The sequence below is a fragment of the Salmo salar genome, chromosome 09 (genome assembly GCF_965601325.2).
Source record: "Salmo salar chromosome 09, fSalSal1, whole genome shotgun sequence".
In the NCBI taxonomy this organism is placed as follows: Eukaryota; Metazoa; Chordata; class Actinopteri; order Salmoniformes; family Salmonidae; genus Salmo; species Salmo salar.
Genome location: NC_138299.1, coordinates 11782422 through 11797105, shown reverse-complemented (window position 1 = coordinate 11797105; position 14684 = coordinate 11782422). Strand labels below are relative to the sequence as shown.

General features: G+C 43.7%; 1 protein-coding gene across 2 annotated transcripts in view; it reads right to left on the bottom strand.

Annotated features, from left to right (window-relative positions):
• The window catches only part of rnf144aa (ring finger protein 144aa), a 66581-nt gene that overhangs the window by 19073 nt on the left and 32824 nt on the right, over positions 1-14684 (bottom strand). For both annotated transcript variants that reach the window (XM_014210189.3, XM_014210192.3), the window contains one exon: positions 9016-9166. In XM_014210189.3, the coding sequence (XP_014065664.1) occupies positions 9016-9150 (135 nt within the window). In that variant the 5' untranslated portion in view covers positions 9151-9166. The remainder of the gene's footprint in view (positions 1-9015; positions 9167-14684) is intronic.

Below are 14684 nucleotides of genomic sequence, written 5' to 3'. Positions count from 1 at the left end.
ACCACTTTGAAGCTGCCCAGCAACACCTGTTGGGGTGGTGTTGTCATCATGTTTGACAGTCTCCTGGAGGGGAAGGAGTCTATCCAAGAAATGGCTATATCACAGTCTGCTGATATGGACAGCCCCAGAGGATCCTCCTGGATGATGTAGTTTGGGAGAGTGGTAAGCAGCCTGAAACTCCTGAAACCTATAGCAGTAGCCAGTGCTTGGATGGAGGGAGACAATGCCATTTTGTCTGATGTTCAGACTCGGCTTGCAGATGTAAGAGAAGAAATCCATACTGCCCTGCCCACTTCACTGTTGCTCCAAGCAGAGTACACCGCAGTTCTGAAATAGATCAAAAAGCGTGAAGACTTCTGCCTGAAGCCCATATACGCCACAACATACATGTTGAACCCCAAATATGCTGGCAAGAGCATCCTGTCTGGTGCAGAGATCAACAAGGCCTATGGTGTCATCACTACAGTGTCTCGCCACCTTGGCCTGGATGAGGCCAAGGTTCTTGGCAGTCTGGCAAAGTACACAACCAAGCAAGGGCTTTGGGATGGAGATGTAATATGGCAGCCGTGCCAACATCTCATCAGCCACCTGGTGGAAGGGACTTTGTGGATCTGTGGCTCTTTCCCCTGTTGCCTCCCATCATCCTCCAAATCCCACCAACATCAGCCGCCTCAGAGCGCAACTGGTCCTTGTTTGGGAATACACACACCAAAGCACGCAACAGGTTGACAACAGGGTTTAAAAATTGGTGGCCATCTGGGCAAATTCTAATCTTTTTTAGCCTGACAACGAGCCAACCTCAACAAGGTTGGAAAGTGACAGTGAAGATGAGGCCTCAGAGTCTGATGTTCAAGAGGTGGACATTGAGGAGGTCCAGGGAGAAGACATGGAAGCCTAAGAGGAAGACAACCAAAGCTTTAGTTTCTTGAGTATCATTTTACAGATCATTGGGGATCATTCAATATTCCCTTTCTTTTGTTGTTCAGTGAAATCATCCCATGTGAAGAGTCAACTAATTTAATTAAAGTTAAATTCGTAACTAAATCGTTTTTTAACATTTCTATTGGAAGGATTTAATCATTTGCAATTATGTCTACTTAAGATAAACCTTTTACCTTATGCTTCTGTCTCCATAATGATATGGTAAACATATCTATTTGCAAAAACATCATATTTATTAACTTCATATTAATTTGCATATATTTCCACGAAAGGTTTACACCTCTGAATATTCCCCAAAATGTGCAACCTGAGCTGCATGTGGGACATAACTTATCATATATATGACTGGTGGAGTTAAAAGAAAACAGGTTTAAATCTTAATTTTTTTTTGTATGTTTTTTTTCTTCAATTAGTACATTTGAGTTTGCCCACAATATTTATTGTTTTATTTGTTCGGTCTTTTCTCGTGGATTAAATTGAAATCGCAACAAACTTTCTATGGCTTGTTTTAAAATAGCGATATTTGGGAGATTATTTCCTTTTCAAACAACTGAAAGTAAGAGGTTGTAATCTGAATAAAGGGGAAAAAGCTATTCTTTAACCTGTTAGGGCTAGGGGGCAGTATTGACACGGCCGGATAAAAAAACGTACCCGATTTAATCTGGTTACTACTCCTGCCCAGTAACTAGAATATGCATATAATTATTGGCTTTGGATAGAAAACACCCTAAAGTTTCTAAAACTGTTTGAATGGTGTCTGTGAGTATAACAGAACACATATGGCAGGCCAAAACCTGAGAAGATTCCATGCAGGAAGTGGCCTGTCTGACAAGTTGATGTTCATCTTGGCTCTTTTTATTGAAGACTGAGGATCTTTGCTATAACGTGACACTTCCTACGGCTCCCATAGGCTCTCAGAGCCCGGGAAAAAGCTGAATGATATCGAGGCAGGCTCTGGCTGAAACAGATTATCGCTTTTGGCAAGTGGCCGATCAGAGTAGTATGGGCTTAGGCGCGTGCCCGAGTCGACCCCATGCTTTATTTTCTTTCGTCTGTTTACCTAAATGCAGATTCCCGGTCGGAATATTATCGCTTTTTTTATGAGAAAAATGGCATAAAAATTGATTTTAAACAGCGGTTGACATGCTTCGAAGTACGGTAATGGAATATTTAGAATTTTTTTGTCACGAATTGCGCCATGCTCATCACCCTTATTTACCCTTTCGGACAGTGTCTTGAACGCACAAACAAAACGCCGCTATTTGGATATAACAATGGATTATTTGGGACCAAACCAACATTTGTTATTGAAGTAGAAGTCCTGGGAGTGCATTCTGACGAAGAACAGCAAAGGTAATAACATTTTACTTATAGTAAATCTGACTTTGGTGAGTGCTAAACTTGCTGGGTGTCTAAATAGCTAGCCCTGTGATGCCGGGCTATCTACTGAGAATATTGCAAAATGTGATTTCACCGAAAAGCTATTTTAAAAATCGGACATATCGAGTGCATAGAGGAGTTCTGTATCTATAATTCTTAAAATAATTGTTATGCTTTTTGTGAACGTTTATCGTGAGTAATTTAGTAAATTCACCGGCAGTGTTCGGTGGGAATGCTAGTCACATGCTAATGTAAAAAGCTGGTTTTTGATATAAATATGAACTTGATTGAACAAAACATGCATGTATTGTATAACATAATGTCCAAGGGTTGTCATCTGATGAAGATCATCAAAGGTTAGTGCTGCATTTAGCTGTGGTTTGGGTTTATGTGACATTATATGCTAGCTTGAAAAATGGGTGTCTGATTATTTCTGGCTGGGTACTCTGCTGACATAATCTAATGTTTTGCTTTCGTTGTAAAGCCTTTTTGAAATCGGACAGTGTGGTTAGATTAACGAGAGTCTTGTCTTTAAAATGGTGTAAAATAGTCATATGTTTGAAAAATTGAAGTTTTTGCATTTTTTAGGTATTTGAATAACGCGCCACGGGATTACACTGGCTGTTGAGTAGGTGGGACGCAAGCATCCCACCTAGCCCATAGAGGTTAACGTGGGGTGAGAAGTTCTTACTAATTTGCTATACAGAATCTTTCCAGATCCTTTATATCCTTCATCTGTGTTAATGGAGTGCCCTCTTCAATATTTTTTGAATTTCTTTTATTATAAAAAAAATAAAAAATAAAAATAAAAACAGGTTTTCAATGGGGTTCAAGTCCAGAGACTGATTTTGTGGTCAATTAACCATTTCTTTGTGGAATTTGATGTGTGCTTTGAGTTAATGTCTTGCGGCCAAGCTTCAGCCCATCCACCCACCCACACAGTGCATTGGGAAAGTATTCAGACCCCTTGACTTTTTCCACATTTTGTTACATTAGCCTTATTCTAAAATGTATAAAATTAAATGTTTCCTCAAATCTACACACAATACCCCATAATGAAAAAAGCAAAAACAGGTTTTTAGAAATACCTTATTTACATAAGTATTCAGACCCTTTGCTAAGAGACTCAAAATTGAGCTCAGGTGCTTATTGTTTCAATTGATCAGCCTTGAGATGTTTCTACAACTTGATTGGAGTCCACCCATGGTAAACTCAATTGATTGGACATAATTTGGAAATACACACCTGTCTAGATAAGGTCCCACAGTTGACAGTGCATGTCAGAGAAAAAACCAAGCCATGATGTTGATGGAATTGTCCGTTGAGCTCCGAGACAGGATTGTGTCAAGGCTCAGATCTGCAGAAGGGTACCAAAAAATGTATGCAGCATTGAAGGTTCCCAAGAACAATGGCCTCCATCATTCTTAAATGGAAGACGTTTAGAAAACGGCAAAACTTGTCCTAGAGCTGGCCGCCCGGCCAAACTGAGCAATCGGGGGAGAAAGGCCTTGTTCAGGGAGGACCAAGAACCCAATGGTCACTCTGAACCCAATGGTCACACCAGGCCTTGGTAGAGTGGCCAGACAGAAGCCACTCCTCAGTAAAAGGCAAACGACAGCCCACTTGGAGTTTGCCAAAAGGCATGTAGAGGACTCTCAAACCATGGGAAACAAGATTCTCTGGTCTGATGAAACCAAGATTGAACTCTTTCGCCCGAATGCCAAGCATCACATTTGGTGGAAACCTGGCACCAGCCCTACAGTGAAGCATGCATCCCCACAGCATCACGCTGTGGGGATGTTTTTCAGCGGCAGAGAAACTCCCCAAATATAGGTGTGCCAAGCTTGTAGCATCATACTAAAGAATACTCGAGGCTGTAATCGCTGCCAAAGGTACTTCAACAAAGTACTGAGTAGAAAGATGTGTCGGCATCGATTAATTGTCTCTGGCCCCCTCCCAGTTAGGGGGAGTGATGAGCTCTACAGCAGTCTCACAACTCAATCGCTGGTTGAAAACTGTGTTCTGCCCCTCCCAAAAGATAGAATTTGTAGATAATTGGCCCTCTTTCTGGGACTCACCCACAAACAGGACCAAGCCTGGCCTGTTGAGGAGTGACAGACTCCATCCTAGCTGGAGGGGTGCTCTCATCTTATCTACGAACATAGACAGGGCTCTAACTCCTCTAGCTCCACAATGAAATAGGGTGCAGGCCAGGCAGCAGGCTGTTAGCCAGCCTGCCAGCTTAGTGGAGTCTGCCACTAGCACAGTCAGCGTAGTCAGCTCAGCTTTCCCCATTGAGACCGTGTCTGTGCCTCAATCTAGGTTGGGCACAATTAAAAATGGCGGTGTTCGCTTTAGCAATCTCACTAGTATAAAGACCTCCTCCATTCCTGCCATTATTGAAAGAGATTGTGATACATCTCAAAATTGGGTTACTTAATGTTAGATCCCTCACTTCCAAGGCAGTTATAGTCAATGAACTAATCACTGATCATAATCTTGATGTGATTGGCTTGACTGAAACATGGCTTAAGCCTGATGAATTTACTGTGTTAAATGAGGCCTCACCCCCTGGTTACACTAGTGACCATATCCCCCGTGCATCCGGCAAAGGCAGAGGTGTTGCTAACATTTACGATAGCAAATTTCAATTTACAAAAAAAAAGATATATGATGTTTTCATCTTTTGAGCTTCTAGTCATGAAATCTATGCAGCCTACTCACTCACTTTTTATAGCTACTGTTTACAGGCCTCCTGGGCCATATGCAGTGTTCCTCACTGAGTTCCCTGAATTCCTATCGGATCTTGTAGTCATAGCAGATAATATTCTAATTTTTGGTGACTTTAACATTCACATGGAAAAGTCCACAGACCCACTCCAAAAGGCTTTCGGAGCCATCATCGACTCAGTGGGTTTTGTCCAACATGTCTCTGGACCTACTCACTGCCACAGTCATACTCTGGACCTAGTTTTGTCCCATGGAATAAATGTTGTGGATCTGAATGTTTTTCCTCATAATCCTGGATTATCGGACCACCATTTTATTGCGTTTGCAACAAATAATCTGCTCAGACCCCAACCAAGGAGCATTAAAAGTCGTGCTATAAATTCTCAGACAACCCAAAGATTCCTTGGTGCCCTTCCAGACTCCCTCTGCCTACCCAAGGACGTCAGAGGACAAAAATCAGTTAACCACCTAACCGAGGAACTCAATTTAACCTTGCGCAATACCCTAGATGCAGTTGCACCCCTAAAAATTTAAAACATCTGTCATAAGAAACTAGCTCCCTGGTATACAGAAAATACACGAGCTCTGAAGCAAGCTTCCAGAAAATTGGAACGGAAATGGCGCCACACCAAACTGGAAGTCTTCCGACTAGCTTGGAAAGACAGTATCGAAGAGCCCTCACTGCTGCTCGATCATCCTATTTTTCCAACTTAATTGAGGAAAATAAGAACAATCCGAAATTTCTTTTTGATACTGTCACAAAGCTAACTAAAAAGCAGCATTCGCAAATGGAGGATGGCTTTCACTTCAGCAGTAATACATTTATGAACTTCTTTGAGGAAAAGATCATGATCATTAGAAAGCAAATTACGGACTCCTCTTTAAATCTGGGTATTCCTCCAAAGCTCCATTGTCCTTAGTCTACACAACTCTGCCAGGACCTAGGATCAAGGGAGATACTAAAGTGTTTTAGTACTATATCTCTTGACACAATGATGAAAATAATCATGGCCTCCAAACCCTCAAGCTGCATACTGGACCCTATTCCAACTAAACTACTGAAAGAGCTGCTTCCTGTGCTTGGCCCTCCTATGTTGAACATAATAAACGGCTCTCTATCCACCGGATGTGTACCAAGCTCACTAAAAGTGGCAGTAATAAAGCCTCTCTTGAAAAAGCCGAATCTTGACCCAGAAATTATTAAAAAAACTAATCGGCCTATATCGAATCTTCCATTCCTCTAAAAATATTTTAGAAAAAGCTGTTGCACAGCAACTCACTGCATTCCTGAAGACAAACAATGTATACGAAACGCTTCAGTCTGGTTTTAGACCCCATCATAGCACTGAGACTGCACTTGTGAAGGTGGTAAATGACCTTTTAATGACGTCAGACCGAGGCTCTGCATCTGTCCTCGTGCTCCTAGATCTTAGTGCCGCTTTTGATACCATCGATCACCACATTTTTGGAGAGATTGGAAACCCAAATTGGTCTACATGGACAAGTTCTGGCCTGGTTTAGATCTTATCTGTCGGAAAGATATCAGTTTGTCTCTGTGAATGGTTTGTCCCCTGACAAATCAATTGTACATTTCGGTGTTCCTCAAGGTTCCGTTTTAGGACCACTATTGTTTTCACTATATATTTTACCTCTTGGGGATGTCATTCGAAAACATAATGTTAAATTTCACTGCTATGCGGACGACACACAGCTGTACATTTCAATGAAACATGGTGAAGCCCCAAAATTGCCCTCACTAGAAGCCTGTGTTTCAGACATAAAGAAGTGGATGGCTGCAAACTTTCTACTTTTAAACTCGGACAAAACAGAGATGCTTGTTCTAGGTCCCAAGAAACAAAGAGATCTTCTGTTGAATCTGACAATTAATCTGGATGGTTGTACAGTCGTCTCAAATAAAACTGTGAAGGACCTCGGCGTTACTCTGGACCCTGATCTCTCTTTTGAAGAACATATCAAGACTGTTTCAAGGACAGCTTTCTTCCATCTACGTAACATTGCAAAAATCAGAAACTTTCTGTCCAAAAATGACGCAGAAAAATTAATCCATGCTTTTGTTACTTCTAGGCTGGACTACTGCAATGCTCTACTTTCCGGCTACCCGGATAAAGCACTAAACAAACTTCAGTTAGTGCTAAATACGGCTGCTAGAATCCTGACTAGAACCAAAAAATGTTATCATATTACTCCAGTGCTAGACTCCCTACACTGGCTTCCTGTTAAGGCAAGGGCTGATTTCAAGGTTTTACTGCTAACCTACAAAGCATTACATGGGCTTGCTCCTACCTACCTTTCCGATTTGGTCCTGCCGTACATACCTACACGTACGCTACGGTCACAAGACGCAGGCCTCCTAATTGTCCCTAGAATTTCTAAGCAAACGGCTGGAGGTAGGGCTTTCTCCTATAGAGCTCCATTTTTATGGAATGGTCTGCCTACCCATGTGACAGACGCAGACTCAGTCTCAACCTTTAAGTCTTTACTGAAGACGTATCTCTTCAGTGGGTCCTATGATTAAGTATAGTCTGGCCCAGGAGTGTGAAGGTGAACGGAAAGGCTGGAGCAACGAACCGCCCTTGCTGTCTTTGCCTTGCCGGTTTCCCGTCTTTCCACTGGGATTCTCTGCCTCTATCCCTATTACAGGGGCTGAGTCACTGGCTTACTGGTGTTCTTCCATGCCGTCCATGGGAGAGGTGCGTCACTTGAGTGGGTTGAGTCACTGACGTGGTCTTCCTGTCTGGGTTGGCGCCCCCCCCTTGGGTTGTGCCATGGTGGAGATCGTTGTGGGCTATACTCGGCCTTGTCTTAGGACGGTAAGTTGGTGGTTGGAGACATCCCTCTAGTAGTGTGGGGGCTGTGCTTTGGCAAAGTGGGTGGGGTTTTATCCTGCCTGTTTGGCCCTGTCCGGGGGTATCATCGGATGGGGCCACAGTGTCTTCTGATCCCTCCTGTCTCAGCCTCCAGTATTTATGCTGCAGTAGTTTATGTGTCGGTGGGCTAGGGTCAGTCTGTTACATCTGGGGTATTTCTCTTGTCTTGTCCGGTGTCCTGTGTGAATTTAAATATGCTCTCTCTAATTCTCTCTCTCTCTCTCATTCTGTCTTTCTCTCGGAGGACCTGAGCCCTAGGACCATGCCTCAGGACTACCTGGCTTGATGACTCCTTGCTGTCCCCAGTCCACCTGGCCGTGCTGCTGCTCCAGTTTCAACTGTTCTGCCTGCGGCTATGGAACCCTGACCTGTTCACCGGACGTGCTTGTTGCACCCTCGACAACTACTATGATTATTATTATTTGACCATGCTGGTCATTTATGAACATTTTAACATCTTGACCATGTTCTGTTATAATATCCACCCTGCACAGCCAGAAGAGGACTGGCCACCCCTCATAGCCTGGTTCCTCTCTAGGTTTCTTCCTAGGTTTTTGGCCTTTCTAGGGAGTTTATCCTAGGGAGTTTTTCCTAGCCACCGTGCTTCTTTCACATGCATTGCTTGCTGTTTGGGGTTTTAGGCTGGGTTTCTGTACAGCACTTTGAGATATCAGCTGATGTACGAAGGGCTATATAAATACATTTGATTTGATTTGAGTAGAGGGTGTGAATACTTGTGTAAATGTGATCAGTTTTTATTTTTAATACATTTGTAAAAATGTCTAAAAACCAGTTTTTGCTTTGTGACTAGTTTCGTGACTAGTTTCTCGTGTCCTTATATCAGTTGTTAGATGTAAACCAGGCTTACTTTTTTTTTGCTCAGTTTGTTGACTTTTTAAAAAAACATTTATTACATTTTGTAATCTATAAAAACGGTTATGGCGGTTATTTAATTTTGATGACGGTCTTCATCCATAATTCGGCGGTTACACGATTATACAATTACTGTGCCAGTCCTAATGCATACAGAGAACATTTTGACAAGATGGGTAAAAGACGATGAAAGGGCACTCACTAGTGTACAGAAGACACATTGGCACTGAGTAATGGTGGTCATCTGCTCCAGCGGGAACTCCCCAAGGCACAGTTTGCAGGAGACCAGGGGGTCCAGGGCCAGGTCCCAGGTGGGCCGATACCTGGCTGTGGTCATCTTGCCTGGCACAGAGCTGACAGAGGGAGGGAGAGAGAGAGAGAGAGAACGAGGGGAGTTAAAGATGTAGGTTGGCTAATGTTTGTTGTTTCACAGACAACAAAAGGAAACTGACATGATATTCATGAGGTATGAATGAAGCTAGCTCAATATGAGCATGTATACATGATCTGTCCCTAATCCAAGATGTGCACATTTTTTGCTGCGATATTATGCATTGGCCAAAAAGGCTTACTGAGTTGTGTCAAAGTGAGGACACATTAGAGACACAGGCCAATGCAGAGTGACACCAGCTCTTTGCCTAAACGTCCCTTGTCAGTAACTATAATTTCCGTTCTGTTCTGGTTGCTCACGTACAGAGAATACATTTAGGGCCCTTTACAAATGCGTGATGCGGAGAAGACGGACAGAATCACGGAATCCAGACATTAAAACGGAATTCAATTCAACAATAGCATTGAACTTAGTAGGGAATCAACTACATGTATTGAAAATGTAGGGAAACGGGGATGCCTAGTCAGTTGTACAACTGAATGCATTCAACTGAAATGTGTTTCCGCATAAAAGTATTACATTTGCCCAAGTTTATCATAAGGTATGAACAGTGAATCAAATTTCCTGCAACTTTCTGAAGAGGCAATGAGAGGGTAAACATGAAGAAAAAAAACAAAAACAGGTGAAAATAGAAACCTGGAAAAACGAAACAGAGAAATACTAAACGGAATCAGTAAAAAAATTCAACATTTCATAGAGCCCTAAATAAATACATCTCAAAACAAACAGTCCTGCAGCAAGCGTCTTGTTCCCCCATATGATAAAAGCATTCATATTAAAATAACACTTTCCCTTTCCAGTCATCTCCTTTCTATTTGGAGAAAGGGGTTTATTTTGGGCCACCTCAACTCTGATTCCCACTGCCTTTCTTCCACCGTGGATGAGAGCGGAGGCGGCGAGATGGAGACACAGAAAGAGAGAGCGCGAGCACAGAGTGGCTTAATGTCTCTGAGTGTTTACAGGAAGTGCCCCCATGCAGGCAACGTCAACACTGTCAAAATCTCCCATTGCTGCTAGGCAACTGGGGGGAGAGACGAGGGAGAGACGAAGGGGCCACCAAATAAATAGTAGTTACTGCTTAGACAAGTGAAAGCTAACAGAATAGTGTCCCTCTCAGAAACCTAAAAGGGGAAGGAGGAGGGGCTGCTGCGGGGGACAGGAATGAGTAAAGCCAGCCCAACGCTGTCTACATGTGCTGCGGGAGATAACGTGTCCTGACCTGTGCTAGAGGCTGACTGACAACACACTGGCCAGTGAGAGTTGCCCACAGGAACAGTGTGCTGGTATTGTAGCTGTGTGTCAACAAAGTCAACATGCTGCATGGGAAGTCACCAAAACCACCCTGTGTCTACTAGACAAAAACATGGAGACAACAGACGAGATGAAGAGTTGTGGGAATCATTATGAGATAAATTATTATGCTAATGATATAGCAAGCAACTGAAATGGGCACTTCCTAATTAAAAAGTGATTCCCCTTGATTTGTGGGCTCTGGACTTCCCTTCAGCTCAGTGGAGGCAACCAGGTTGTGTGTGTGTGTGTGTGTGTGTGTGAGAGAAAGAGTGTGAGTGAGTGAGTGAGTGAGTGAGTGAGTGAGTGAGTGAGAGAGTGTGAGTGTGAGAGAGAAAGAGAGTGAGTGTGTGAGAGAAAGAGAGCTTGAGGAGAGCCTCCCCTCTATCCATTAGTCTAGTACACTGGGCGTGCTTTCATCAGGACAGGCAGTGAGGTTAGCCAGGAGCTCTAAAAGCCAGTACTCTACACCAAATCAGACCAGAGGTGTCAAGAGAAGACTCACTGGCTGCTCAGTGAATACCTGCCAGGGCCAGCTGAGACGGCAGCAAGTGGAAGCGGAATCCCATTAGCGCTATAGATAGCCATATAATTGATGAAATGCTACGTGCATTATACGGCAGTCTTTACAGCGAGAGCCTCATTGAAGAGGTTGTGTTGTCTGTTACAGTAGTACCAGGTAGATGGACTGCCATAATACAGACCGCGTACTCAATCACAGTACTATAAAGCTTCATCCTCCTTTTTTTCCACCACCGTCTCTGTATTGCTTAGACTAAGGTTAACAATGAGAGTCAAGAAGGACAAAGGAGAGTTTCATAAGGCGAGCCAGATGAGTGGAAAAGAGCAGAATTTTCTTGACAAAAAGGTGGTGCAATGCAAAAGGGAGCACTCCCACCGCTGCATTATTTACAAGGAGGTCCATTATCGCTCAGTGAGAAACACACACACACACACACACACCAAATGCATGATCTCGGCTCCCTGCTTTATGAAACGCATGTCTGGCAGGTCACATGTCGGCACCAATCAATACACAGGGTGCCGTAAGTGAACATGGTTAACCACTGCTAGACGAGGAAGTTACCAGTCTTATCATATAGATTAACTCAACGGAGTGGGAGTGATGAGTCTGGTGTAGCATTTATGCTTCCAACCACATATGCCCCCTGGCAACAGGGGTTAGAGCCTGCAAAAAATAATACAAATACATAAGGGGCAAGGGGGGGGGGGGGGGAATCAGAATTCTGACAACAGAGTGTGATTTTGTATGTGTGTCTACATTTTGTAGTGTCCCAGGGGGTTTGAGGGCAGTTCTATCATCCTGTTACTATAACTGCACAGAATGTGTATCTCTGTCAGCGTTGAACTCTTCCATAACATATTACGTGAGCAGCCTTGATAGTGAATGTGTACAGTAGAGAGTAGGGCTGTATGGAAAGTGGAGCAGTGGTCCTTTCTGAGATGAGCTAGCCAAGTAGGCCATCTATAAGTGGACATATCCTGTACAGTTTATAATGAGCTACAGAATCCCTACGGTCTCCACACAATTCATCTTCCATCAGAGGAAAAATGGGTCATCTTCAAATGACCCGAGTTATGATATGCAGAAACACATGACACTTCATCATATAGGCCTAGTCGAACCTCCAATGCGATACGCACTGCCGTTGCTCGTTAATATCAATATTAAAACGCCTACTCGGCCACGATGCAGACAGAGACTGGTCAAGAACGGCTCTCGTTTGAACCTAGCAGCTTTCGCTGTAATTACATAATGTCATATCAAACTGGGTTGCGTAAGGTCTATTTATACTCTACCTAGGCTAATGTGAGAGAATGCTTATGACTGCAGCCTCCCGGAGCGGATGCACTCTGTGTTCCACACTCCAAACGCAGGTTCACTTTTGTGAAACGGCCAAGCCACAAGCCGTCGTCGTGCGTTTGTGCTTTGATGGTGGATAGGGTTACTTTCTCAAAGAGACCAAAGCGCTGTTAAACAACTGATGACCTGGCCCTGGTCAATTCAACCTTTGAAGGACAAAAAAAAAATGAAACAAAAATAGAAAATAACACATGCAAAAAATGGCTTAGAGATGGAATCAAATTGTATTTGTCACATGCACCGAATACAACAGGTGTAGACCCTACCTGAAATGCTTACTTACCAACAACGCAGGTTCGAAATATAAGAGTTAGGAAAATATTTACTAAATAACGTAAACATTTTTTTTTTTTAATCACAAAGAAGTAATACAATATTTAACCAGGTAGGCAAGTTGAGAACAAGTTCTCATTTACAATTGCGACCTGGCCAAGATAAAGCAAAGCAGTTCGACACATACAACAACACAGAGTTACACATGGAGTAAAACAAACATACAGTAGAAAAATAAGTCTATATAAAATGTGAGCAAATGAGGTGAGATAAGGGAGGTAAAGGCAAAAAAAGGCCATGGTGGCGAAGTAAATACAATATAGTAAGTAAAACACTGGAATGGTAGATTTGCAGTGGAAGAAAGTGCAAAGTAGAAATAATGGGGTGCAAAGGAGCAAAATAAATAAATAAATAAATACAGTAGGGGAAGAGGGAGTTGTTTGGGCTAAATTATAGATGGGCTATGTACAGGTGCAGTAATCTGTGAGCTGCTCTGACAACTGGTGCTTAAAGCTGGTGAGGGAGATAAGTGTTTCCAGTTTCAGAGATTTTTGTAGTTCGTTCCAGTCATTGGCAGCAGAGAACTGGAAGGAGAAGTGGCCGAAGGAGGAATTGGCTTTGGGGGTGACCAGAGAGATATACCTGCTGGAGCGCGTGCTACAGGTGGGTGACCAGCGAGCTGAGATAAGGGGGGACTTTACCTAGCAGGGTCTTGTAGATGACCTGGAGTCAGTGGGTTTGGCGACGATGAGGCTATATACAGGGGCTATCGGTACTGAGTCAATGTGCAGGGGTACAGGTTAGTCTAAGTAATTGAGTTAATATGTACATGTAGGTAGTGGTAAAGCAACTATGCATAGATGTTAAACAGCGAGTAGCAGCAGCATAAAAAAATGCAAATAGTCTGGGTAGCCATTTGATTACCTGTTCAGTTCAGCAGTCTTATGGCTTGGGGGTAGAAGCTGTTAAGGAATCTTTTGGACCTAGACTTGGCACTCTGGCGCCGCTTGCCGTGTGGTAGCAGAGAGAACAGTCCATGACTAGGGTGGCTGGAGTCTTTGACAATTTTTAGGGCCTTCCTCTGACACCGATCTGGGGACCCATGTCAAATATTTGCAGTCTCCTGAGGGGGAATAGGTGTTGTCGTGCCTTCTTCACAACTGTCTTGGTGTATGATAGTTTGATGGTGATGTGGACACCAAGGAACTTGAAGCTCTCAACCTGCTCCACTACAGCCCCGTCAATGTGAATGGGGGTGTGCTCGGCCATCCTTTTCCTGTAGTCCACGATCAGCTCTTTTGTCTTGATCACGTTGAGGGAGAGGATGTTGTCCTGGCACCACACTGCCAGGTCTCTGACAACCTCCCCATAGGCTGTCTCATCGTTGTCGGTGATCAGGACTACCAACATTGTGTCGTCTGCAAACTTGATGGTGTTGGAGTCGTGCTTGGTCACGCAGTTGTGGGGGAACAGGGAGTACAGGAGGGGACGAAGTACGCACCCCTGAGAGGTCACCATGTTGAGGATCAGCCTGGCAGATGTGTTGTTGCCTAACCTTACCAGCTGGGGGTGGCCCGTCAGGAAGTCCAGGATCAAGTTGCGGAGGGAGGTATTTAGTCCCAGGGTCCTTAGCTTAGTGATGAGCTTTGAGGGCACTATGGTGTTGAACGCTGAGCTTTAGTCAATGAACAGAATTCTCACCTAGGTGTTCCTTTTGTCCAGGTAGGAAAGGGCAGTGTGGAGTGCGATAAAGATTGTATCATCTGTGGATCTGTTGGGGCGGTATGTGAATTGGAGTGGGTCAGCGCATGTGCTGAGTACACATCCTAGTAATCTGTCTGGTGAATGTTGACCTGTTTAAAAGGTTCTTACTCACATAGGGTATGGAGAGTGTGATCACACAGTTGTCCGGAACAGCTGGTGCTCTCATGCATGCTTCAGTGTTGCTTGCCTCGAAGCACGTATAGAAGTAATTTAGCTCGTCTGGTAGGCTCGTGTCACTGGGCAGCTTGCGTCTGGGCTTCCCTTTTTA